This window comes from Camelus dromedarius, chromosome 19 (genome assembly GCF_036321535.1).
Source record: "Camelus dromedarius isolate mCamDro1 chromosome 19, mCamDro1.pat, whole genome shotgun sequence".
In the NCBI taxonomy this organism is placed as follows: Eukaryota; Metazoa; Chordata; class Mammalia; order Artiodactyla; family Camelidae; genus Camelus; species Camelus dromedarius.
Window position 1 is genome coordinate 6,080,014 of NC_087454.1, and position 24,987 is coordinate 6,105,000.

Here is a 24,987-nt window from a genome sequence, read left to right on the forward strand (position 1 = left end):
TGTATGATGAAAACAAAACAGACAGTATGAGAAAAGTTAAGTGCTCTGCCAAATATCAAGGAAATCAATGCACAGCCTTGAAGGTCTACTATGTATAAAACTGTGGTATACAGCGACACTTGAACGACATGGGTTTGAACTGCTCAGCCCAATTATATCCTGAATTTTTTTTCAGTAAATACATACCACAGTGCTATACCATCAGAGGTTGGTTGAATCCTAGGATACGGAACCTGGGATCCAGAGGGCTGACTATAAAGTTACACATGGATTTTCCATTCCCTGGGGGTCCCCTAGCCCCCACATTATTCAAGGGTCAACTATGCTAGGAAACAGGGAATTGGGACAAAGACATAAAATACAAAATTCGGTGTGTGTGTGTGTGTACACGCAAACAAGGTGATCCCTTCCCTTACAGCCTCTGCTGCTCCACAGGGGTCCCAAGGCACAAACTTTTGAAAATGTAAGTAACCATAACACAGTAAAGGGGCAATGAAAAATAATCATATAAAAAAATAAATATTTTTCTTTCAGGAAACCGTACAATGAGTTGTTTTTTACTGAGACTAGTTTTAAAGAAAGTGTGATTTGCCGTTTCCTGAGTGTTGTTTCTAACTGGAACTGAGAAGTTGGCTTTGTGGAAAATAATAATAATATTGCAAGGTTTATGCCCTTAACCTTCATTCATATGAAAAAATGCAATGAAATAGAGTACAGAATATTTTTGCAGAATATTTTTTCAAAATCAATTGATGAGAGAGATAGACTGATATTTAGTTGACGGGACATTTATAGGTGTGGACATATACAGATATAAATTATTTTTATTTTTTATTAGTCATTAATTTGAAATGTTTAATTAAAACATACACTATTTCTTCATACAGAAGAAATACAAAACCAGAGGAATCTCAAGTAAATGCCCAATACTAAGTGATCTAAACAGGAAGCTGTGGAGTGCTCTCCATTATTAAATGGGAAAAATCATTCAAAATGAAAACTAACTGCAAATCAAAACTACCGTAAGATACTACCTCACAGCAGTCAGAATGGGCCATTCATCAAAAAGTCTAAAAGCGATAAATGTTGGAGACGGTGTGGAGAAACAGGAACCCTCCTACACTGTTGGTGGGAATGGAAATTGGTGCAGCCACTATGGAGGACAGTACGGAACTTCCTTAAAAAACTAAAAGTAAACTTACCATATGATCCAGCAATCTCACTCCTGGACATATATCTCGACAAAAATATAATTCAAAAAGACACATGCACCCCAATGTTCACAGCAGCACTATTTACAATAGCCAAGACATGGAAACAACCCAAATGTCCATGACTGAATAAAGAAGATATGGTGTGTGTGTATACACACAAACACACACACACACACACACACACAATGGAATACTATTCAACCATAAAAAAGAATAAAATAATGCCACCTGAAGCACTGGATGGACTTGGAGATCAACATTCTAAGTGAAGTAAGCCAGAAAAGGAAAGAAAAATGCCATATGACATCACTTATATGTGGAAATCTAAAAAAAAAAGGACACAAATGAACTTAACTACAAAACAGAAACAGACTCACAGACATAGAGAACAAACTTTCAGTTACCAGTGGGTAAAGCGGGTGGGAAAGGATAAATTGGGAATTCGAAAACTGCACCTCTTGGGGAGTAGTAGAAACGTTAGCTGTCTTGATTGTGGTGGTGGTTTCGCTGGTGTAGACATCTATCAAAATTCATCAAATTGTACATGTGAAATATGTGTAGTTTACCACACAGGAACTACACCACAATAAAGGTGTTTTTTTAAAAAAATGAAAACTAAATAAAAAGTGTGTCTTTTAAAGCAATGTTGTTTCCAGGCATTACATAAAGTTTCTCAGCAGTTTCTCAGAAGCTGCTGGTTTCCCTTGAGCACTGTGTGTCTTTGCTCTAATTACATCTGGTTTACAGATCATATCCCCGATCCTGTCATCAAATCATTGAATGACCTTGGGATAGTTTCTTACAAATACCTCAGTTTCTCCGTTTACAAAATGAGGGCAGTAATTCTAGGCACCTTTATACTTCGCTGACGGATTTCACAGATTAATGAGTCATGAAAGCTTTGAGGTGCTCTGATCAAAGGTGCTGTATAACTACAAAGAATTGTTATTATTTACCAGCAGCTCCTTTTTATTGTGCCACTAATGAGCACTGTGGTCAGCAAACTTATTAGAGAAAAAAAATAGGAGGTAAAAGTTAAGAAGGCTAGTTCTCTCCATATTCAGATATAATTCTTGTTACTATTTATTGATGTTATGCAGACATATTGAAAATGAGGTTTCCTGCAGTCTAACAGTTCCTGTTGCGGAGTCTTTGTAAATACACCCAACTAAACATCCTGGGTTTAGAGACTTGAGCATCCTGGCATTTTCCTTGGATTTGTGCAAATTCTACATAGAACTCATATTTCAACCAACTTGGTGGATAGGACACAGCATCAAAATGTTCTCATTAAGATTTTTTTTCTCATATATCTCCTTTTTTTTTTCATTTTAGTGATCCTTAAGCAATTGCACTGACAAATCATCCTCTCTCTCACACAGACACACACACAAACACATGCACACATACAAATTTCACCTCAGTTTTCCTTGGAAATGAAGTAATCCAAATTTTCACTTACAGAAACCAAGAGTCAAGCCACTGGTTTTGCTAGAAATTTTCAATTACATGACTATACATTTATTTTCTGTTCCTTCTCAATGTTCCATTCTATATTCTAACAGATTATAAACATTCAAAGTGAGCCATCTTAACAGCAAAAAATGGTACGTGTTCAGCACATACTTTGAAAAGATTTCATCCTTTCCAAATTGATAGATGGCACAGAATTATTGTGGTACAAGTCAGATTTCAAATGATCGAAGAGAAGTTTCTAAGTATTAGCAATGAAACAAGCAACTTTATTTTACTTTTGTTGCCCCTCAAAGTGCATGTCAAAAGTCTTTTTCCAGGAATGTCTGGAAGCACTCTGGGTCTCTGATAGGCAGGAAGAACAACTTCTCAGAGCCTTGGCAGCCCACCCATCTCCGAGCAGCACACTTTCTCAGCCCCAGGCTCCTTTCCCATCCAAAGCTCCGTCCTGAAATAAACGAAGCACTCAGCCACTAGGAGCACTTTCGGCTGAAACATTTGTGAAACAAGTACATTCCTCAGTACTCAGGGTAAATGAATTTTTCATGAGCTAAGATTTATGTAGAAAAGTTTTCATGAAAATCTAGCATTTTTTAAAGAGTACTAAGAACTGAATTGTGCTCCCTGAAAATTCCTGTGGGTTTAAGCCCTAATCCCCAGTGTGATTGTCATTGGAAAGGGGGCCTTCAGGAGATAATTAGTTCTTCATGAGGTTGTGAGGGTGGGAGCCCTGTGATGGGATTAGTGCCCTCCCTCGTAAGAGACACTGGAGAGCATGTTTCCTCTCTCTCTTTCCCTACCATGTGAGGGCACAAGGAGAAGGCAGCTGTCTGCAAGCCAGGAGAGGGTTCTCTCCAGAAATCAACCCTGCTGGCACCATGATCTCAAACTTCCAGCCTGCAGAACTGTGAAAAAAACAAATGTCCGTTGTCTAAGCCATCCCGTGTATGGTACTGTGTTCTGGCAGCTAGAGATGAAGAATACACTGGGCAGTACCAACATGTGGTAGTGACTATCCCGTGGTTCACTCTGTTTAGTATCATATGACAATTCTAATTGGATTTCTGACCTTATAAAAACATTAATTTCGACATGAATGGCTGGGATTTTTTGCAATTATTCATTTATCCAATATGTTATGTATCAAATGCCCATTCAGTAAGTATCTAGTTAACAAACATTGTACTCCAGGCTGGGTGTTGAGTAAAAAGACACACAAACAAACAGGGTGGAAATTCCTAACTTCCAGGAGGGAAGAGCATGATCAAGAGATATACCATTTATTCACAGAATACAAGGAAAGACATGAGAAGAGAAGCGTGAATGACTGAGCTTCCTTGAGGAAATGATGGGAAGTGTGACCAACCAGAGATTGTGCACAAGAATTTTTTTCTTAATGTGGTATATATTTGGAGAATGACAGTCCTTTTTTTACGTGGGGCAAGGTATGTAAGGTATGAAACCAATGGTAGGTAGGGTGAAGATGATAGTCAAATTTTTTAAATGTTCTGTATTTTCAGAATTCCTTTATGGAATGATTGTTTTGTATTCTTTCTTTCTTGGAAATTGGCCAGCTTAACTACAAGGAATGCCACTGAGTCTTTAAGCTATTGTAAACATGTCTCAACTTTGTTTTTCTTGGTTTTACCAAATACAAGACGAAATAATGTTACAAAATATGTGCGTCCATCTTCTCTACAGAATAATTTAAAGAATGTCAAAAGCACTTAATTGGCCTTGAATTTCACTCCCTCCAAAATGTAAAGTGCCAGATGAATGACGGCAAATTTGAACACTGTGACTGCCACTAACAATACAGCGTGAATGCTTAAGACTGTTTAAAGTTGAACCCTGGCTCAGCAACTTACTAGTTGTAAAACCTTTCCCAAGTCACGCAGCCTCTCTATGCCTCAGTTGCTCTTCTATAAAACAGGCATAATATCACTATCTTCTTAAGGCAGCCATGAGGTTAAATTACGCAGTTTCTTAGAACAGTATCAGTAGGTATGCAACGGATGTTGGCTATTATACCAGCAAAGAGATTTTTCTTCTGATTTGGTGCTCTTTATTTTTTTTCTTACCCAATTGCTCTGGCTGGAACTTCCAGTACCATACTGAAAAAAGGGGTGAGAGTGGGCATCCTTGCCTTGTTCCTGACCTTAGAGGAAAAGCTCTCAGCTCTTCACCATTGAGTACGACATTAGGGGTGGGCATGTCATAGATGGTCTTCATTATGTTAAGGTACAATCTTTCTAAACCTAATTTGTTGAGGATTTTGTGATAAGTGAAATAAAACAGACAATGACAAACTCTGTATGGTATCACTTATATGTGGAATCTTTAAAAAAATTTTAAAAAGTAGAACTCATAGAAACAGACTAGAATAGTGGTTGCCAAGAGAAGAAGGTACGAGAAATGAGGAGATTCTTGTCAGAGGTGCAGACTTCCAGTTCTAAGTTGAATAATTTCTGAAGATCTAATGTACAGCATGGTGACTATAGTTAATATTATATTTTACACTTGAAATTTGCTAAGAGAGTAGATCTTAAGCACTCTTAGAAAAAAACGAACACAAGCATGTACCAAATCATACTGTACACTTCAAATATATTACAATTTTGTCAATTATAACTCAATAAATCTGGAAAAAATAAAGAGCCTTTTTCTCTACTCTATGACACAAATATCTCAAAAAGTCATCACAATTGCTTTTTTCTTTTACTATGAAATAATGCTTGTTCTCTTCTTCCCTTTCTCCTTATAACATTTGTTAAATATTAATTTATTTTTCTATTTAGTGTAATATTTAAGGAGTGATAGATAAGTTACTACATTGATTAAGTTACAAAAATAGAAGTTTAGCTCATGTAAATATCTCCAGTGATTTTTAAAAATCCATTTTCCCTCCCAAAAGTTTCCTATACTAACCACAGAGCAGAATATAGGTTGCTGGCTTACAGAAAAATATGCTGGTTAATGTTTTAAAGTATCTTACAAAATCCATCTTTTATTTATAGAGATTTTATTATGGATTTTACATTTTTATATTGTCTCTAATATTCAAGAATCAGGTTTCAGACTTGACACATAAAGTCAGATTTGATTCATGCCCATTGTCAAATGCCAGGCAATTTTAAAGAATTTAGAAAAGCAGGATTAGCCGCCAATACATACTGGTAAAGCTTTTCAGAATGTTTTCCTGGAAGATGCTTAATTCAGGCTAACGTGCCTATTCCACCACTTCTTAAATGCTGTATTTTATTATTAAAATCAAGACCAAAAACTTAAAATAATTTCCCCTGACTATCATAGGATATTACACATGAAACATTAAAGAAAATCCTTGAAGCATGGTTTCCTAATTGAATAAGCTAAATGTATGGATTGTTTATATTTAAAATCCAGAGGAGAACCTAATTATCTACCACTGATTAGGCACAGGTACATCACATAAAATACATATTAGGAAATGTCCAGGAAGACGCTGCCTGCTGGTAGCTAAAAAGCAAAATGAAATTATTTTATTTCTAATTCAATGCTTATTTGAAACACAATGTATTGTTGTTTCCCTGGATTTCCTCTGTGATTAAATTTGTTATAACTATGCACTTAATTGATTAGTTTTATTCCTGACTAGATAAGGCTCAGACCAGAGTCATTTTGTGTTTTTCCTACATGCTTTCTAACACCAATGGGATATAAAAAGTCAGCACAAATATTTCTAAAGTAGCTTTGTATACTTGGGCAACTAGACTTCCCTATGATAACAAAAAAAATAATATGTTATCATCTGCATGACCCTGGAAATGTGACCCCCTAACTGACCCAAAGAGTGTTCTGCATCCAACCACCGCTCTTTGGTTCTGTCCCTCATAATGTCCTCGTGCCCTGAGGTGCGCTGCTGTCTCAGTTACCTTGGACTCTAAATGTCAGCTGTGGTAGCACCCTTCCAAGACAGCTGCAGAACCAGCCTACCCCATGTGGACTGATTCCTGTGGAATAATAAGTGGTTTCATTAACGACCAGATCTCACAGCCTCCTACCCTCATCATGAGACCTCAGCCAAATGCAAAGTCCTCCTCCAGGTACAACTGGAAGTCCTCCGTGAGCAACCTACCCAGGGTGACTCACCTAGGCTGCTGCTCCCTGTTGTATCAGGTGTGGCAGTGGCACTGCTGACATCACTGTCACATCCTGCTAGCTAAGAGTGGACTCCATGAGTGATTTTCTTATCGCTTCACACTGGGCTCATGGGAATTAAGTGGTGTGGTCCAGCTAGGCTCTGTGACATACCCACCAACACCTAAACCTACACACACACACACGACACACACACACACCCCTGGCCCTAGACTTGTGGGATTCTCGTATTTTGATTTGAGATAGACAAGGTGACTACATAGAAGAAGTGCTTGACCTCTCTTTGGGGAATCTGAGCGTATGATGCTGCATGACACGTAAGTCAAAGCTACAGGTACAGGAAATGGAAAAGCTATCTCTGAAGTCAATACTGCCCGTAGGCGAAAGATTCCCTTGTGTGGCACCAGTTTTAACAGTTAAAATGCACAAATGAAGTTCCTTAATGGTGACTTCAGAAAAATGGGATTACTCACATATTTATGTGGTGCTTCTGCAAATGGGTCCAAGTAGTTTAATTTTATCCAAATAAGTTTATGCTGGTGTCAAGTTTTATTATAGATACTTCATCACATGCTAGAAATCAGCACTCTAACATGAAATTTAAAAAGATGAAGTGAAACTAAATTCTGAAAGGACTAGGATGGATATTGATAAAAAAAAATAATGTAAGCTCTGCACGGTACAAAGTATACGAAAAATGAGGGGGAAAGACTCAGAAAGTCATGGGTCAAGCCAGAAAGGGGGGTAGACGATGCGCAGGGCTGACATTTCAACTTGCAATTTTAAAAAGCGAGATTATTTTACATTCCTTGAGATAGAGCTTCATGCTGACCTGTTCCAGCGAAGCACTTCCAGGCAGAATTACGCCTTTCCGGGCATGTCCTTCAGTCTCCTCGCCGTAAGCTGCGACGGCGTCACCGCCCACTCTGCGGAGCCCGCGCCTCCGACCGGAACCCGCCGCCCCCTGGGCGACGCGCTCACCTGCAGAACCCGAGACGCTCACATGGAGCTGCACTTGCTCTTTGCCACTTCAGTGTGACGAGTGTCGCTAAACACGCAGTAATTTAACCATTCTTTCCTTATATGAGATCAAGTTTCATGTTTCATCATCGACTATTTAGTAAATTATTTTATGTTTAATGTGCTGAGAAATCGCTGAAGCCCAGAACAAGTTTTAAGGATTAAAAACTAAGCACACTGCCAACAACCTTTGTTCATCCTGTCACGTCCCCAAAGCGCGCAACGTACAGCTGTGCTTTAAAGATTTTTTCCCACTTACCAAATACATCCTGAAGTGTAGGCACTGCGCTCTTCTGCGCATTAATACTACGTGTTGTTTACGTCAGCATTTACCACGGACTTTCTGTTTTGCTGAAACCAGCGTGGGAGATGAATAGGTTTCAGAGAAGCCCAGAGTTCTTGGCCTCGTTTCCCAAATTAGGATCCCTGAGAACTGTTCCCAAGCTCCGCACAGACAGAAGGACTTTATTTGTCCTGCCTTGTTTGTTTGCATAGAAATGCCAGCATTTATATAAATGCTATGTGTGTTTTACTTCTCCATTATCTGAAAACAGTATCTACAAAATGTATCTACTCATCTAGCTAGATGCATGCTGTAAATATAAAATAATCCTCTCTCTTCCAGTCTCTAAAAAGAAAAATGCTGGAAGGTAAAATATGGAATTTTCCATGCCTCCAATGTTAGAGTTTTTAACAAGAACCTTGACACCTTTAACCAATGGAAGAGAGCTTTTTTCAGAGGGAAATGAGGTAGGGTATTGGAAAGGTCCTGACTACTCTATAAACTCCGTAAAACTTTTGTGAGCTCATAAATGATGCTGGAAGTCCTCTCAGGTGCTACCTGTAAGAGCTACCTGTGCAGCTTGGTGGTTTCAAGGAAAACAAGCAGCAAAGAGTCATCAGAAGGGAAGGGACATGTTAGGTATAAAAGTGCATTAGTCAATGTCTAGCACCAAAAAAAGGTATTCAATATATATTTGCTGACTCAGATATTATACTACAAATATAGAGGCCTGACTGATTTAAATATAATCATTTGTGATGCCTAATTGTATGTGTCAGCTTGGCTAGGCAACGGTGCCCAGTCATTTGGTTAAGAACCATCTAGATGTTGCCATGAAAGTGACATTGTGATTAACATTTAAATCAGTAGACGTTAAGTAAAGCAGATTACTCTTCATAACGCGGGTGGGCCTCATCCAATCCGTTGAAAACCTTAAGAGTAAAGACTGAGATTTCACCAGATAGAAGGAATTTGGTGTCAAGACTGTAATGTAGAAAATCTGGCCTGAAGTTTTGGCCTGCTGGCCTGCCCTGTGGACTTCAGTCTCAAGAATGCAGCATTACTCTTACCTGAGTTTCCATCACGCTGTCCTGCAGAAGTCACACTCAAGACTGTAATTTCAACTCCTGCCCGAATTTCAAATCAGCTCTTACCCGAATCACTAGCCTGCCAGTCTGCCCTAAGGATTTCAGAGTTGCCAGCTTCCACAAACATGGGAACCAAATTCATAAAATGAATCTCTCTCTTTCTGTTGGTTCTATTGAACTCTGCTTCTCTGGAGAATCCTGACTAATATATCCTTTGAATTAGAACCTCTCAAAATGAGGGATCGAACTGGTTTGAAAAATAAATTTGCTTGGTTCACAAAGTCAAAAGGGAAGAAAAGGTTGGCTACACAAACTAAGAGCAAAAGAGTCAAGTGGGGGGATGAATCTAGGTGGATTAAAGGGTGCTATTCTGTAAATGGGGATCAAAAATGGAATCTAAACTTGAGGGCTGTTAAGAGGTTTCAATAAATTAACGCTTACTTTGTTTAGAACTGTGCTTAGGACTGTGTCAGGCACCGAGTAAACACTCAATAAACATTTAGCTATTATTAATATTTTTATCATCATCATCAATCATCATCATTATTCTATGTATGTGCTATGCCTGCTCATGGAATAATTAGTAATTTAATCCCCATAACTACTCCATTGTGTCAGGTATTATATGTCCATTTGGCAGAAATGGCAAAGAAAGCTTAAGAAAGGGGCCCAAGGTCACACAGCAAATGGTGAAACCTAAGCATAAATTCAACAGAAATAATAATTGTAACTATTAGAAGACTTAACTATAATCAGCCCGTTCTAATCACAAGTACTGTAAAGAGTTATTTTAGTAAGTGAGAAAAAGTGATTGAGAACAACTGAACACATACTGAAGGAAAAAATCTTAACAGAATTATTCCCCATGGACTTGAATATATGTGTATACATCAACCGACATTTGATGTTTAATAGTGAAAAAAAATTAAATGGTGGTGGTAGATTATTTACACTGAAAAAGAGTCATGAATTCTACTAAACATTGAAAGTCATCTAACCTATGCTACTGTCCTTTCTATGGTGACGTCCAGGAAGCTCAAAGTAAGAGTAGACGCTTAACTACAGCTGTAATGTTGCTCTGTGTTTTTCTCTACTTTTACTTCTTCCTTTTGTAGGTGTTCTCAAGTCCCCCTGGCATCTTTATTTGAACTTGACTTTGACCATATACATTTATGTTTCTATTATAAGCTGTCTCAAATTATTTGGGAAGCAAGTAGGATATAAATTATAAGTAAAAATTAAAAAAAGAAAAGAAAAGAAAGCTGAATCAAAGTGAAGACAGATGGGGCAAGCAAGCCTGTGGTGTGTCCCTCAAATCCTGCCGCACTGAACGCTGTGAACCCCACCTTTGCTCAGGCTGGGTCTGCTCAGGGCCCATCCCAGCAACACTTAGGTCTCTGCATGGTCTTCAGCCCTGGGCCTGAGAGAATGCGGAGGGACATCTTGTGCTAATTAGCACTGTCTGTTCCTCTAAGTGGGGTAACTTGTATACCCAGCAAAAAGAAAAAGATGACATCATTTATTTGGGGCTTAACACTTGATTGTGGGCAGATGTAGAGAGAGCTGCCTGCTCTATAATGTGGACCCCTAAGTTAACCAGAGGATCTGGGCAATAATTGCTGACCAGGGAAGGGTGACCAACAGGATTTTGTTTCATGAAACTTGCCTGTCCGTGGTTACAGCCATTCTTCATTCATTCAACAAATCTTATTAAGTCACCTTTCCTGAATGAAGGAGTCCCTGCATTATAAAAATTCCACCAAGTATAACTATGTGTCATGCTCTCCAAGAAATTAAAATAATCTTCAACTGGTAATTCAATCAGTACTCCTCTCCAGAATTCACTGGGATTGTTTCTCATTCCCTGGAGTGTTTGGGGGTAAATAAAGGTTGAGATTTTCCAATTTCCAATTCATTACAATTTTGAGCTACTGGTGAAAACTCGTCCTGAGAATAAGTCCTTCCCTTATTTTGCACATTTGTCTCTTGATGATATCCGTGGATTCTTCATCATTTAAAAATATATTTAGTTTACTGAAAACTGTCTTTTAAAATAATCTTGGCACCATGCCTGAACCCTTTTATTTGTGAGGCTTTAACCCAGACTTTCATTAAAAAGTGCAGATCCAATGACTGAAGCCCAGTGGTGGAATACAATCTTCTGGATGGCAAATGACTCTAAGTAACATTTGTCACTGTCATTATCTCCATAACCTTTGCAAACCCTAGAGTGCTTTGTAAACTACCAAATATGCACAGCGGCAGGCACATAAGGAGTAATTTTAAATTGTTATTTTACAGTCACAATTAGAATCAAGATTAAAGACGAGGACATTATCACAACACTGCACCTTTGTCGTTCAAAACTTAGATGGTGGTTCCACACTGTCAATAAAAGAAATTCAATAGTCACTGTGTACAGAAATCTCACATGCTAGATGAATTTTATTGAAGAACGCTCATTTTGAACTTGAAGAGCTGAGATGGCGTTTGTAAAGTGATAATGCTCCTCATATGCATAACATGGGCCTCGTAATGGCCCAAAACTGCTTACAGCAGCATCAAAGGAAAGCACGCTCCCGCTTCCTCGCTCTGGCTGGCTTGCCGTCCTTGATCAAAAACTACCTTTGCTGCCCATCCTGTCGTTAGCGGTTAAAACTTACCATTTAAATTGTAAGCTGCAAAATCTAAATGGAACTGCATGTGTGATCTTTGTCACCTCATTTTCATGAATGGAAAAGAATATTCTGACACAAAAATTACATACTTAATTCCAGCTCACCCTCTCCGCTGACCTCCATCCCACACTGCCTTGGGTTTATTTCCTCATCCATCAGTGGGTCAAAGTAATTTCTGCTGTATTCATTTCCTGTGGAAAGTACATGAAGTAAGGGTCAGTGATTATTAGAAGCACATGAACCAAAATGTTAATTTTGAAATCGACACCAGCACAGAAGGGCCATTTTAGCTACTTTATAATCTTAATTTTTTTTACAAGTCTTCCAGGCTTCCCTTTTTTGTAATTATCGTCTTGCGAAAGGTCACTAAAGGTAATTCAAGAATCAAGTTCATGCTATCTGTTGCTAAAAAATTAATGAGAAAATTTTCAAATGGGGACTTCACAATAATAATTTAAAAATGTAATCAAAATTATTTTTAGGACATACTCAAGGAATGGACATCATTGGATTATAATGATGTTTAGAGTTCCCTGATGACTCTATTTACGCACTTGTGTATAACTCACAAAGTATATCGTGTCATCGTGTCCAGAATTCTGTAGTCAACTCAATAACATCTTTTGGGGGGGGGAGTAATTAGGCTTATTATTAATTAATTTATTTTTAATGGAGGTACTGGGGATTGAACCCAGGACCTTGTGCATGCTAAGCATGCAATCTACCACTTGAGCTATGCCCTCCCCCCTTAATAATATCTTAATTATGAGAATCTATAGCAAAATTTCCATGTTGATAGCTGAGTAGAAAGAAAAAAAGAGGGAGGGGAGAGGGTGAGAGGAAAGAAGGAAGGAAGGAAAGAAGGAAAGAAAGAAGGAAGGAAGGAAGGAAGGAAGGAAGGAAGGAAGGAAGGAAGGAAGGAAAGAAGGAAGGAAAGAAGGAAGGGAGGAAGGAAGGAAGGAAGGAAGGAAGGAAGGAAGGAAAGTGAGAAGGGTCTGTTCACAGGTCTCTTTGGTTATGTCAACTGAAGTAACATGAGGGAAGGTACAGATGATTTAGCCAGAAATTTTACTCAAGACACATCAACAACCTCAACAACACAAATCAAAAATTCTCACTTCGCATTTCCCGCTTTTGTCCTTATGTTGGTAACCAAACTGTAGCATCAAATATGACTTTATAATAGAGAAAAAGGTCTGTCATCAATTTTCCAAATCTAGTTTCATACTTCGTGCAGACTGAAATATGTATGTCTGTTGCCAGTAATCTGCATTTAGTAAAACGTAACCTACTCTGACGATAACTCCAACACTGCAAAAGCAATAATGCTTGGTCGACTGCAAACAACATTAACTTTGCAAGTATTGCTCACAGGGAAAGGTTAATGCGTACCAAGAATACTGTTGATACTCCATAATATATTTGTTTTAGGATCAAAAATAATCCAAAGAGCAGCTCTTTTCCCAAGACCAAATATAATTTTGATATGAACCTAGGCTTAATTTGTTTTTCTGGACTGGCACATATTTGCCGTCAATCTCTGTTCTATCACCGTAGTAAGTACAAGAACTGAAAATCTACTTTAACTTGAGGTCTCAGTAAAGAAAAACTAAGTGAGTTTCATTTTTGTTACTTTATCTGTCAACAGCTTCTAGGCTGGTGTGAATCTCGGCAGTATGCAAGCAGAGTCTTGTGCGCTGTACTGCAGTGACACACCTGTTCCGCCCCCGTCACTGTACGGTGTTTTTCTCCCCTTTAACACAAAGCACTGTGACGCTCTAAGCACACTCTTCCACATGCTGGCAAGATAATTCACCTCTATTAGAGAAAAATGGTGGTGTATTCCTTATAGTAGTTGCATGGCAGCATGAGTCAACTGCTGCTACCTGGAAACTCCCCCAATCTAACTCAAAACTCCAATTCCTTGTCTACTGAAGTGACTCATTAATAAATAACACCAGGTTAGTCAGGTCCTTGGAGAATGAATCAAAGTGAAGTCACTTTTCTAAAAGTCTGGGGAAGTTTATTTGGTTTGTAGGTTCTCAAACCATTTTCATCCCTGTTGTCAGCTGAGAAATTAGGGTCTTGCCCAGCTGAGCAGGAAGGAGGCCCGCACACTGGGCGCCTTCCAGAGCCTGTCTCACTCGGGGCTCGATGCTTCCCCACTCAGCTGGAAGATGGGCCCCTTAAAGGTCTATGGATGGTTTCAGAATCTATGCAAATTGCTCCTGCCACATTCAGTATGGGTTGAGGCACACATGCAAGTCATAAATGCCACCACCAGGGTGATGTATTTCGTACTTCACATTCCAGGATACAGCAAATAGCATTTTATGAGCAAAGAATTATGAGGAGTCTTGAGCAAAGAGGCAATCCACTGATTCCGTTTAAACCTCCTCAAATTCTGTATTTTATTACATTATCTGTTTGTATGACCTCTGTAACATTACACTTGCTATTGTCTGTCTCCTGCACTAAAATATAAGCTCCATGAGGGTGAAACATAATCTCTTTGTTTACTGAAGCCCCCTCAGTGCCTAGAATTGTGCTTGGCCCTCAGAGGTACTCATAATACCATCTGAATTCATCTGCTAAATAAACCTTTGTTTAGAGACCTTCTGTAGTAACAAAATTCTCCCACCAGGGAGACGTTCTTTCTTGATTAAAAATGAGCCAAGAGTTATCACCTTTTTATCACGTTTTATTCCTCTCTTCGTTTCTGTTCCCCATCCCCTCTCTTCTTTCCTTCAAGACCCTCTTTCTTTTGCTTTTTAATTGAGTCCTTCTAGGAACCAAACACTATGCCTGGATTTTCAGAATGAATAGAAAGTGGTGGCTCTGCCTTCAGAGCACAGGGCACTGAGAGCACAGGGAAGCTAAACGTAGTCAGTCTGGCATGATTTAATATTGTGGTGAAGGACAGAGTTCTGTTTGAGTGAACAGCAGGAGCATCCAGCCCACTCTGGGGACGTCCAGGACTTCCTGCAGAAATTACTACCTGAAGTAAGTTTGAAGTGTGATTAGGAATTAGCCATATCAAAAATACAAGGGAAAGGAATTTTTATTGGAAGGAGAAGTTTAGGCAAAGGAAAAATGACACAAGGGCATAAAGGCACGGGCGGCATGTTCTGTGTTAGTGGATGTTCCCCAGTTGTTCTCTGCCTCCCGAAGTTACAATATAGTAAAGTAAGTAATGGAATCCCAACGCCCTCACTAGTCCCAGCAGTGAGTTTTTAACTAATGTTTTTGCTCAAATTATGATTAAGTTGTACAGTGTCCATTTATGCTGATATGACGTTTCACATTCATTCAATTATTTAAGCAATATTTACTGAGTGCTTATTATGTGAATCTATCAGTAAAACAAAACATTCAAAAATCTCTCCCCTCACAGAGCTTACATTCTGTGAGTGGAAGAATAGAAGCAAACAAATATGCGTATTTTATAGTTTGCTGCATGGTGATAAGTGACACGAGGGAGAAACAGCCAAATAAGGACGGTCTGGCAGCCCAGGGAGGGGTGGGGGTTGCACCACTTGCCTGTACCTTTGTTTTAAACTAAGAATGACCTTCAGGATTAATTGTTCTCAAGACTACTGAGATAGTGAAGCAATAAAAAAAAAATTGTAATTTATTATTTATAATTTACTACTATTTTGCCAATTTCTTTTATAACATAAACCAGCCAATGACTCAAATATGAACCTGTTACTAAATAGTAAAATAATTCTTCCTTTCTATTGTTTTATCTTGCCCTGATAGGCCAATAACCTAAATACAGTAGGCAGAGTTCAACAGGGTAAAGCACATGGAAACTACTATAAATTTGGAAACAAAAGACTTCATGTTAACACTAGCTCCTTTGCTGGTGTTTCATTGGATAGTGTCAGGATTTAATAAAGTGAGATAGTTTTAGGAGAGGGTATGTATTACCAGAAGGTAGGCTGCTAATAGAATAAATTCCTAAAAGTGTCCCAATCATTCAGAATATGCTTTTGGATATGTCTATAATCATCTCACAGGGAAATCAGCAGACCCACTGAGAAATTCAAAGTAGGGCACTTAGCAATATACATACAGTAGGTTTGAATATGAGTGATATTTAACTGTTTGTTACATCGAGATGAATAATCTGACAACTGCACATGCACACATATATACGGCTCTACACGGAAGTAATCAGGTGTGATACATAAACCAGTTACTCAGTAACCTGGTCTTGTCTATGCTCTCAATACTCTTTGTTTCCAACTTCCTGGAATGAGCCGCTCAGTGTTTAGAATCAGCCTCAGTTAGTGCACTTCTTGGGCTGTTTTCGCTGAACTGGGGGAGGAAGAGGCACCCACTCTGCCCGTCCACACATATCAGGTTTTCCTATCCTTTGACTCAGAGCAGCACGGACTGTAATCAGGGCTTTTACTTAAATTACACTGCACGTGAACTTTGGTCAGGAAATTCTCCAGTGTGCACCCATGCAGTTCCTCGGGGGCTATAAGAGCGAGAATGAAATTGCCCACCAGAGGAAGGTTAGTGTGAATCATGAAAGCGTCTTGACTCAACGAGGCAACCACTTCCTTTCAAGTCAGCCCCATTAGCTCCGGAGGGAGGGGATCTGAATGCATCTATCCACTTCTCAGGAGGTTTCCTGGCTCCATTCTTGTCCTTTTCCTGTGAATCCACCTGCTTCAGCTCAGCTTTTTATTACCAATCATCACGTTTTCTATAATGGACTATAAGTTAAATAAACACAAGGCCTTCACAGAAAGCAAATAACTAAAGCTACATTCTATGATTACAGCCGTGCATCAAAATTTTACAAACTAGGATATTCTCCTGAACATTATTCCTTTAAAAGGCGCGAAGCCTAGATATGTATAATTAAATTAAAATTTATAAATAAATTTGGGAAAACTTTATGTTTTCCCCACTTTGAAAATCTAATACAAAGATTTCAGGTTTAAATGTTCACAAGGTCAGGCAGTTTATATATATGTATGAAACATCAATGTGGAAATCAGGAGGTTGGAATAAAATGCAGGTTAGTGGGAACTATGTCAAACGCAAACATGCTGTAGCTTACTAAATCCACTCAAATACTATTTTTATAGGACCGATTTACAAACTTTTTAAGTTAATTGCAACTAAAGATACAGGATGCTTTTTAACACGATAAAGAATAATTATCTTAAACCAAAGTCTTCTTTATACTAAGCAGAAAAACAAAACTACAGCAAAACCCAAACAAACCAAAAAAACACTAATGATGAAAACTCAAACTATGACTCGATGTCCACGATCAATGTTACTGTCCAATATTCTTCTAGAAATCTCAGCCAAAGCAGATAGAACAAAAATAAGGAGTAACATGAGCTGAAATTATTGAAAATAGTTCTATTTTGTGTGAATATTATTTGAAGACAATGTTTCCATACCATGAAAATTTAAGAGACTTGACTGAAAATCTTTTAGAACAAAGACAATATTATTTGAATAATACTTTGAAAAACAACCAGATAATCATTAAAAAGAATTCATCTTTCTAAATACCAACAATAGCCACTTAGGAGATACAATGAGTAAAGAGAAAACCAACACCCACAATAAAGCAGCAGAAATGTCTCAGAATTAATTTAGTGCTATTAGATTTTCATAGGAATCCCTAGATGGTCATCCAGAGTATTCACCTTACTCAGAAACTCAGACAGAAAGGCATGAGTTTTTAACAACAGAGTTAAAAACAGAAAATTTGGTAACACTTCCCTTTCCTTTTTTATAGAAAGGCTAACCTGTGAAAACTGGTCCACTGCTCACATTATATTCAAAAGTTGGTGCCCTGTTGGACAAATTAGCTTTCTCCATTGCTTATTCTTACTTCCTTTCCAAATCTTGTGGGTATTTGAGATATCAGTGATTTGAAAATCTAAATAGGGTAATAGTTGAAGTTTGCTAACAAGTACTAATTAATTGAGCCATATTCTTTCTTCCCCTAAGGCCCTCCCTCATGGTAAATTACGAGGCATTTTAACGTTCAAACCACTAGAGAGCTATTGCGTGCATAATTGCTGCAGGGCTTATCCGACAGGACCCCACGGCATTAATGCATCACGTGCTCCTCTGGACCTGGAATCCTCCGAGTTAAAGCGGGTCCCCAAATACCTAACTTCTAAACAGGAAGATCTTTCCATTACTTAAGTAATAATGATAATTCAAAGGTTAAGTATAAATATATTGTTTTTTTACACATATTTAAAAGTCCTACAAAAGTAATACCAAAATAAGGGCTTTTTTTCTTTTTAGTTGAAGCCTGGCAGCGTTATCCTACACGTAAGTGAGTTTATGTATACAGCTTAGAGTATTGCCTTTCAAATTAGGAAGGCCCTGCTATTAGACCACAGTCACCCCTCTAATATTTCTGGTTGTGCCTTCATTCATTTAGTAACTGTGTCTTCCTCATGGATCTACAATTACTCGTATTCATGTGTTGTATTTCAAGGTTCATTCAAGTACTAGTGTTTTCATCACTGTAGCACACTTCCACGTGAAAGCAATCAATATAATGGATTATTAGATTTAGTTTAAACAATCTTAATTAATAATACTTGCTCTTAAAAATCTGGTAATTTATCGACAACTAAACTCTATGTCTTACAGCAAAGGGTTCAGGTCTTCCCATGGGTCTTTTTTTTATAAGGCTTTTGGTCAATCTGATGAAGGCTAAGGAAAATCTTATTTTCTATTAAATCTCTTTAATAGAAAACAAAAAGTATCTGAAAGAGACTCTAAATGGAATTATTTGGAGATTAAGGACTAACTTACGCTAAAAAGATACAACACTAAGGTTATGAAACACTTTTCTAGTAAAATTGTTCCTAAAATGGAAATGCAACTGTTGCAACTCGAGTCAACATGGTGGCCTCTTGAAGTCTGAAGTTTATGTGGAATTTCATTGATACAGTGCAATTTTATTTTCTGGAAGCAAAAAACCAATCTTTTTAAAAATTTCACCAAATACTTAAGAGGTAAAGGTAAACAAGTTAGTAGCCTGCCCAGCTGCTAAGAGACTGCATCTTAGCTGCATCACTAATGTGTCAGAAAATAAGTTTTTCCCTCAGTTCTTTTACCGTGCCGCTGTTTATAGAAGACTCATTGCACTTCTACAACATCAGCTATACGATCTCTCATTTAGCCTTTCTGTGATTCTAATATTCTCAACCATACTTTTTACCATTATACAGATTCCCATGCTCACATTTTTATTTTAAAGGTACATAAATTTCACTGGCTTATAAATAAATCCAGTGATTTAAATGTCTATCATCAATGAACTGGAGTAACAAAGTATTATCTCTGAATGTTAAAATAATTCTTATAAAAATTCTTTGTCCAATCAACTACTTACGACATATTTTGGTAACTATTATTTTATAAAGCCTTACATTGGGGGCTTCATTAACATCAACTTGAAGAGAAGACAGAAAAATAGCTGTGCTTAACAGTTGGTACACTGTTGTCAATGATTTTAATTTTAGCACCAACCAAAATAGGAAGAGATTCCGTAAGTAGACATTCTGCTGATTTCCTGGGCAAATCTGTATGACTACCTGGAGGTGGGCAGTTCCTTCTGAAAGGAAAATTAATAAAATTTTTCTTATTTTGTTGAAATTCCCGAAACTCAAACATTTGATTAAAGTGCTCCTTCCCCAACTGGACAAACATTGTTCTAGAACTCTGATACTCCATTTAGAAAAAAAAAAGGGGGGGGGAAGGGGTCAGGAAAGTAAATTTAAATTGATTCGATTCATATAAACTGACCAAATATTTTACGCACCTTATATCTACATAAAATATTTCTTTATTTCCTTAGGATGGATGCTTTCCTGAGTGTTTATTTTTAGGCTTCCAAGTCAATGAAAGAGATTCAAATCACTTAGGAGCCAAATAGTATCTTAAGACACACATCTAGGTCAGTTCAATAAACCTAAAGCAAATGATTTTTCTATATATATTTTTTGTTAATAATATTTGAAATGTCTCAAAGCAAAAAATATTTTTAAATGCATTATAAATTTCATATAACATCTTTTTTTCCATCTTAAGGGGAAAACAGCTATAAATGAGAACAATGTAAACAGTTCTACACAATATCACTTCTGAAATAATCTAGGCTACATGCACTAGGGGAAAAAACAATTCTCATCACATATTTGCTCTGACAAGTTGAATTATGCACTTAACACATAACTTACATGTTATTTTTTATTACAAATTTTTATGCAATGTGTGTTTTTAATGGCATACCAATCTGAAGATACATTTAAGGTCACAATTATAATACTAATTAAGGATTTCTCTAGCTCAGACATAACTATTATGATCCCCTACACTTAATTCAAACTACCCCTCATTTCTTTGGAAAGAATCCAAGGTCTTCAATCATATTCGCTAAAACTCGATACTCTCAGCTTCTTTGGAACATCTGCCGTTTTCTTTCTCTACTTTTCCCTTTGCCGCCTGCTGTCATGTTTTCTGTGCTCGCGAAGGTGCTCTTCAAACCACATCCATCATGAAATCAGTGGTGGCACCTCCACCCCACAAACCACAGGGAAATCACTTCCTGTCAATTCCAGAGCTGCTGCTGGGCCCCCTCAAGGGACCACTGTCACTCCCTATACTGATTCCTGCTGGTCCCCATTATAGGCCACGCCGTGTTCTCTCCAGCATCTCCTCTGGTTCTGATCAAACTTGAACTCATGCCTCTGTCTATCCCATGCGCCACTGGCAATGCCAGCTGGAGGGACACGTATCATCTCTACCCACATGGGACCCCTCCACATTACCCAGGTCAGCAGGTAGAGCCACTGAGGTTCCCAAAGGACAGAGATCCCAGCTTTTATTCCAAGCCCCTCTCCCGAAACCCAGGAATAACTGCCTGAGGATTGGACCATGGGACAACACAAGTGGCAAACGCTACTCTGTAATCAAAGCTACTTCTCTGGCCCTGAGATGTTGGCGTGAGATCAAGACTGTATACCAGTTTCTTTCCTTAGAATTAGTCCTTTCTCAGGAGACTTCTTAGTCTTTTTTTTTTTAATGGAAATGCAACAAATGAACCAGTCAAATGGCAGATAAAGAGAGCTTCGTGAAGTTTGAAGTTAATGTGGAATTTCATTGATAGAGTGCATGTTCTTATTCTGATGGCCAGAAAGTATTTTTCAAATGTTACCCAATATTTAAAGGGAACTAGGTTTTAAAAAAAGGCAATTTCTGTTCAACTGCTAAAATACTGACATCACTGAAGCATCAGAAAGTCTAAATTTTTAAGTTTTTTCACTAAAAAGTTGTATTCATTTTAGGCCACTTTAAACCAAAAATTCTCAGACATGCTCAGCACTTGGCTGAACATAGTTTAATCAACTAAACCAGGGTCCCCGTTATGCTCATATGGTACACACACACACACACACACACACACACTTTTCCTGATTTACCCATACTTCTAAAGTCACTCAATCTGAGAAATGCTATTTAAGAAATTGATGTAAAAATCTTGCATGAGAAAATATTGCTTTTTTGAGAGGGCCAGTTAATCTGGATTAATCAACTAAAACATCAACTGCTGATGTGGTTCCTTTGCTGATGTAATAGTTTCACGACCCAGAGGGTGTCCACGCCTGCTGTGCACACTCTGGCATCTCCCATATCTAACATAGTGCTTGGCAAATAGATGTCCCATCAGTATGCTTTTCAGTAAATGAGAAAGAGGAAACTGAGAAATACATATTTTGGTGTTACACACGTAACTCTTAAGCAAAATACTGCATAAATTCTTTTATAACCAGTGAATCACTCATAGACCCCTCCCATTTTTAAACTGCACTGATACTGTGAACAACAGGATGTCATGAGGAAATAGTCCAAGACTGTAGGAAGTGTCAGGGACAGTTACCGGGTGTTTGGTTGATTTGTTTTGCTGTCTTGCATTCATTTCCCCTCCTTAACAGCATCACAGTTTCCTAGTTCCCAGTGTGGATAGTCTTCAAGGTTCAGTGACTCCAGATTCCTGTTGTCAATGATAGAAGCCAGGAAGGGCTGACAGAACCTACTTCCGTTGCCTGTGACAAAGCCAGGAGGCCGGCAAGTGACCTGAGCACAGTCAGTCAAATGCTCTCCCCTAGGACTTGGGGTGAGTGAAGCGAGGATGGAAAGAACACTTGCAATGACCTCAGTGAAAGTCAGAGACTAAAAGGAAAGAACCTTCCAAGTGCAACTGAATCCCTCCCCAGCATCTGAACTGCTTACCCTGCACGTCCATCATCATTTCTCATTTCTTTGTACCTAAAGCCTCTTCGTGGCTCCTTCTCACATCCGTCCCACATTTCATTTCACTGTGATTTGGAATTCAGTCATTCAGTACTTTCTAGTGCCACCATGTTATATATTCAGATTATTAAATACGCCCTTTCGACTTACCCAGCCCTCAAGCCCTGGTTATGTTTGGCACCTAAGCCAATTCCTTTGCCTTTTGAAATTCTAAGCAGTTGTGGGTGTCTGCCATTCTCCCTTTTTTCTAGAAATTTACAAAACAGGGGGTTGAATGCTTTTGCTAACTGTCTGCCTACAAATTAAAGGCAAGAGGAATGGAAAGAAGAGACCAGAAGACTTTCTTTAGAAGTGAGGAGCAGACGCAGGGCAGGTGGGAGGAGGCCTGGCAGCAGCAGGAGCGACTGAGAGGTTTGTTATGTTTTTTCTCGTTCACACCTTGTAAAAATGACGGACGCCGACTTACAGTGTCAGCTCTACGGCACACTGTCGTCTTCCCTGGAGAACCTCAGACAGATAAGCTTCTAAGGACGCTTTAACGCCAGAGTGTTCAGGGAGGATTTGAGGGTATCCCCCAAGCGATCTTAAAATCAGACCACTCAGTGATTCCTTATTTTGCCTGTTCCTAAAGATCAGTGTGTATTTACCTCAATCACTTTTCTTCTGTATTAAAGGCACTCAGTCCATCATAAGTTTGAAGTCTTTTTAATCCAAAGTTTGTTTTCAGAAAAATTCCTCTCCTGGACATTTCCCTCATAATTTAAATCACTGTCTATCCAACAATTGTGCATTTCTATGAAATAATTTGGCTAAAGTAGTATTAGAATTCTGCCATTACTTACTAATGCTTTTTGTTTTTTAAGAAAAAAGCATCTAAAAGGTGGAAAAGTATTTGCCATTTACTTGTAGGATGATAATCTGTGCTCATTGTAATAATACTGTGGAGAAAATACGCAGTTACTGTATTTTACTTAAGTAATCACACTGGCAGATGATATAAATGTTCTTTTTTTTTTATTGTATTAACAAGAAACACTGTTCTATAATACCTAGCAGTTTCTAAATTCAAATAGTTCAGATAGTCTTCCTTGTTCACAGACCATAAAATTGCACATCTCATTTGCAATTGAATTTTTTTCAAGGCTCTCCCAAAGGCAGGGGAGCAGGATGGGTTTGGGTAGAGATGCGTCAAAAAAATTTTAATGTTAATTATGTTCCAGAATGGAGGTGGTATAACCCCTACCTATGTCCACATCTGGCTGGTTTTATCAGGATAATAAATAATTCCTGGCTTTTCCATCTATAGCTGATTTGTTTTGTTCCTTCCACTGTGATCTACCTTTGAATTATAAAATGTTCTCTCTCCCCATTTACTAATTCCTGGTTCATAAGAGAATTTATTCAATCTATCTCCAGAAACACCCTTTATCTCCAGACTTTTTATATCATGGAAATGATGTGAGAAATGACAAGTACAATTGATACAGTACTGGAAGTATTATATTGTGGGTCAGTATTGGTTACACAGTGGGTTTTTTTTTTGTTTGTTTATTCTTAATTTTATTTTTTTAAACTTTTTAGGGGGGAGTAATTAGGCTTATTTATTTTTTAATGGAGGTACTGGAGATTGAAACTAGGACCTTGTGCATGCTAAGCATGCACTCTACCATGGGGCTATACCCTCCTCCCAGGTTACACTGCATTCTGTAGGCTGGGAAGTGATGGTTCTCTAAGAGTTCTTCAAATTCTACCATGCAAACTAGAGTGGCTCAACTTCCAGGTCTAATTAGCAATAATCACATTGCTCAATACCAGAGTCACCAGCCACATATGCCTGTAGCGCACTTGAAATGAGACTACCTCCCGTTAAGATCTGCCCTAAATGTAAATGCACACAGATTTCAAAGACTTCATACCGAAAAAAGTACGTACCACTTCAAATTTTTACATCGACTGTAAGTTGACATAATAGTTGTAGATACAGGTCTAAATAAAATGTACTATTCAAATTAATTCACTTCTTTTTAATGTGATCAATGCGTGCTATTAGAAAATTTAAAACCGCACCCATGGCTCACACTGTATTTCTACGGGGTAGCACCTGTCCAACACCTACCTCAGATGTCGCCTTTCGCAGACCTCACTCCACCCTTTCTCAACCAACACCTGCTCTTCCACACATGTAATTGTTCTCTGTGACTCATTTTATTGCGCTTCTAACAGTTAAGCCTTCACGTGGTAGTCCACTTCCAAATGCCCATTTAAAAACTTAAAGTTCGAGGTTTTCTCACAGGCCTCCTAGTCTCTTGGACCCACAGGGAATAAAAACACCTCTGTTGAATAGAAATTTGCAAAGAAGGTCTGCCCCAGGCTGCACCTGGGCGAAAGCGACACGTCTTCCTCCTCAGGGACCAAAAGCGAAATATCCTAGCTCAATAAGAAAGACTAATTTCCCACCTATGGAACCAAAGATTTAAAAAATATTCTTGGGCAGGTGACCCGAGAAGTTTATCTTCAGAGCCCGGAGTTGAACAAGAAGCCAGATAAAGTTTCCCTTCCTCTTCCAGAGCGTTCACCGCCCTTGCCAGCATCTTCTTTGCCGGACTAGGGGATTGCTGATCTTGAATGTCTGGCCCAGCTCCACAGTCTGCCTTCTGAATTTGCCACTAGGCTCTCTGGACATTACCTTGATATTCCGTCACAACGCCCTCCCTAAAACCAGCGACATCTCCCACAAAAAAGAGAGAAGCTACATAGGAGAGGGTGAGATA

At 38.4% G+C, this 24,987-nt stretch overlaps 1 protein-coding gene across 1 annotated transcript in view; it reads right to left on the minus strand.

Annotated features, from left to right (window-relative positions):
- The window catches only part of LOC105103188 (uncharacterized), a gene marked incomplete at its 5' end in the record, with an annotated part of 151,292 nt that overhangs the window by 123,984 nt on the left and 2,321 nt on the right, over positions 1-24,987 (minus strand). Inside the window, one exon of the mRNA XM_064476621.1 lies at positions 12,001-12,087. Within this exon, the coding sequence (XP_064332691.1) occupies positions 12,001-12,087 (87 nt within the window). The remainder of the gene's footprint in view (positions 1-12,000; positions 12,088-24,987) is intronic.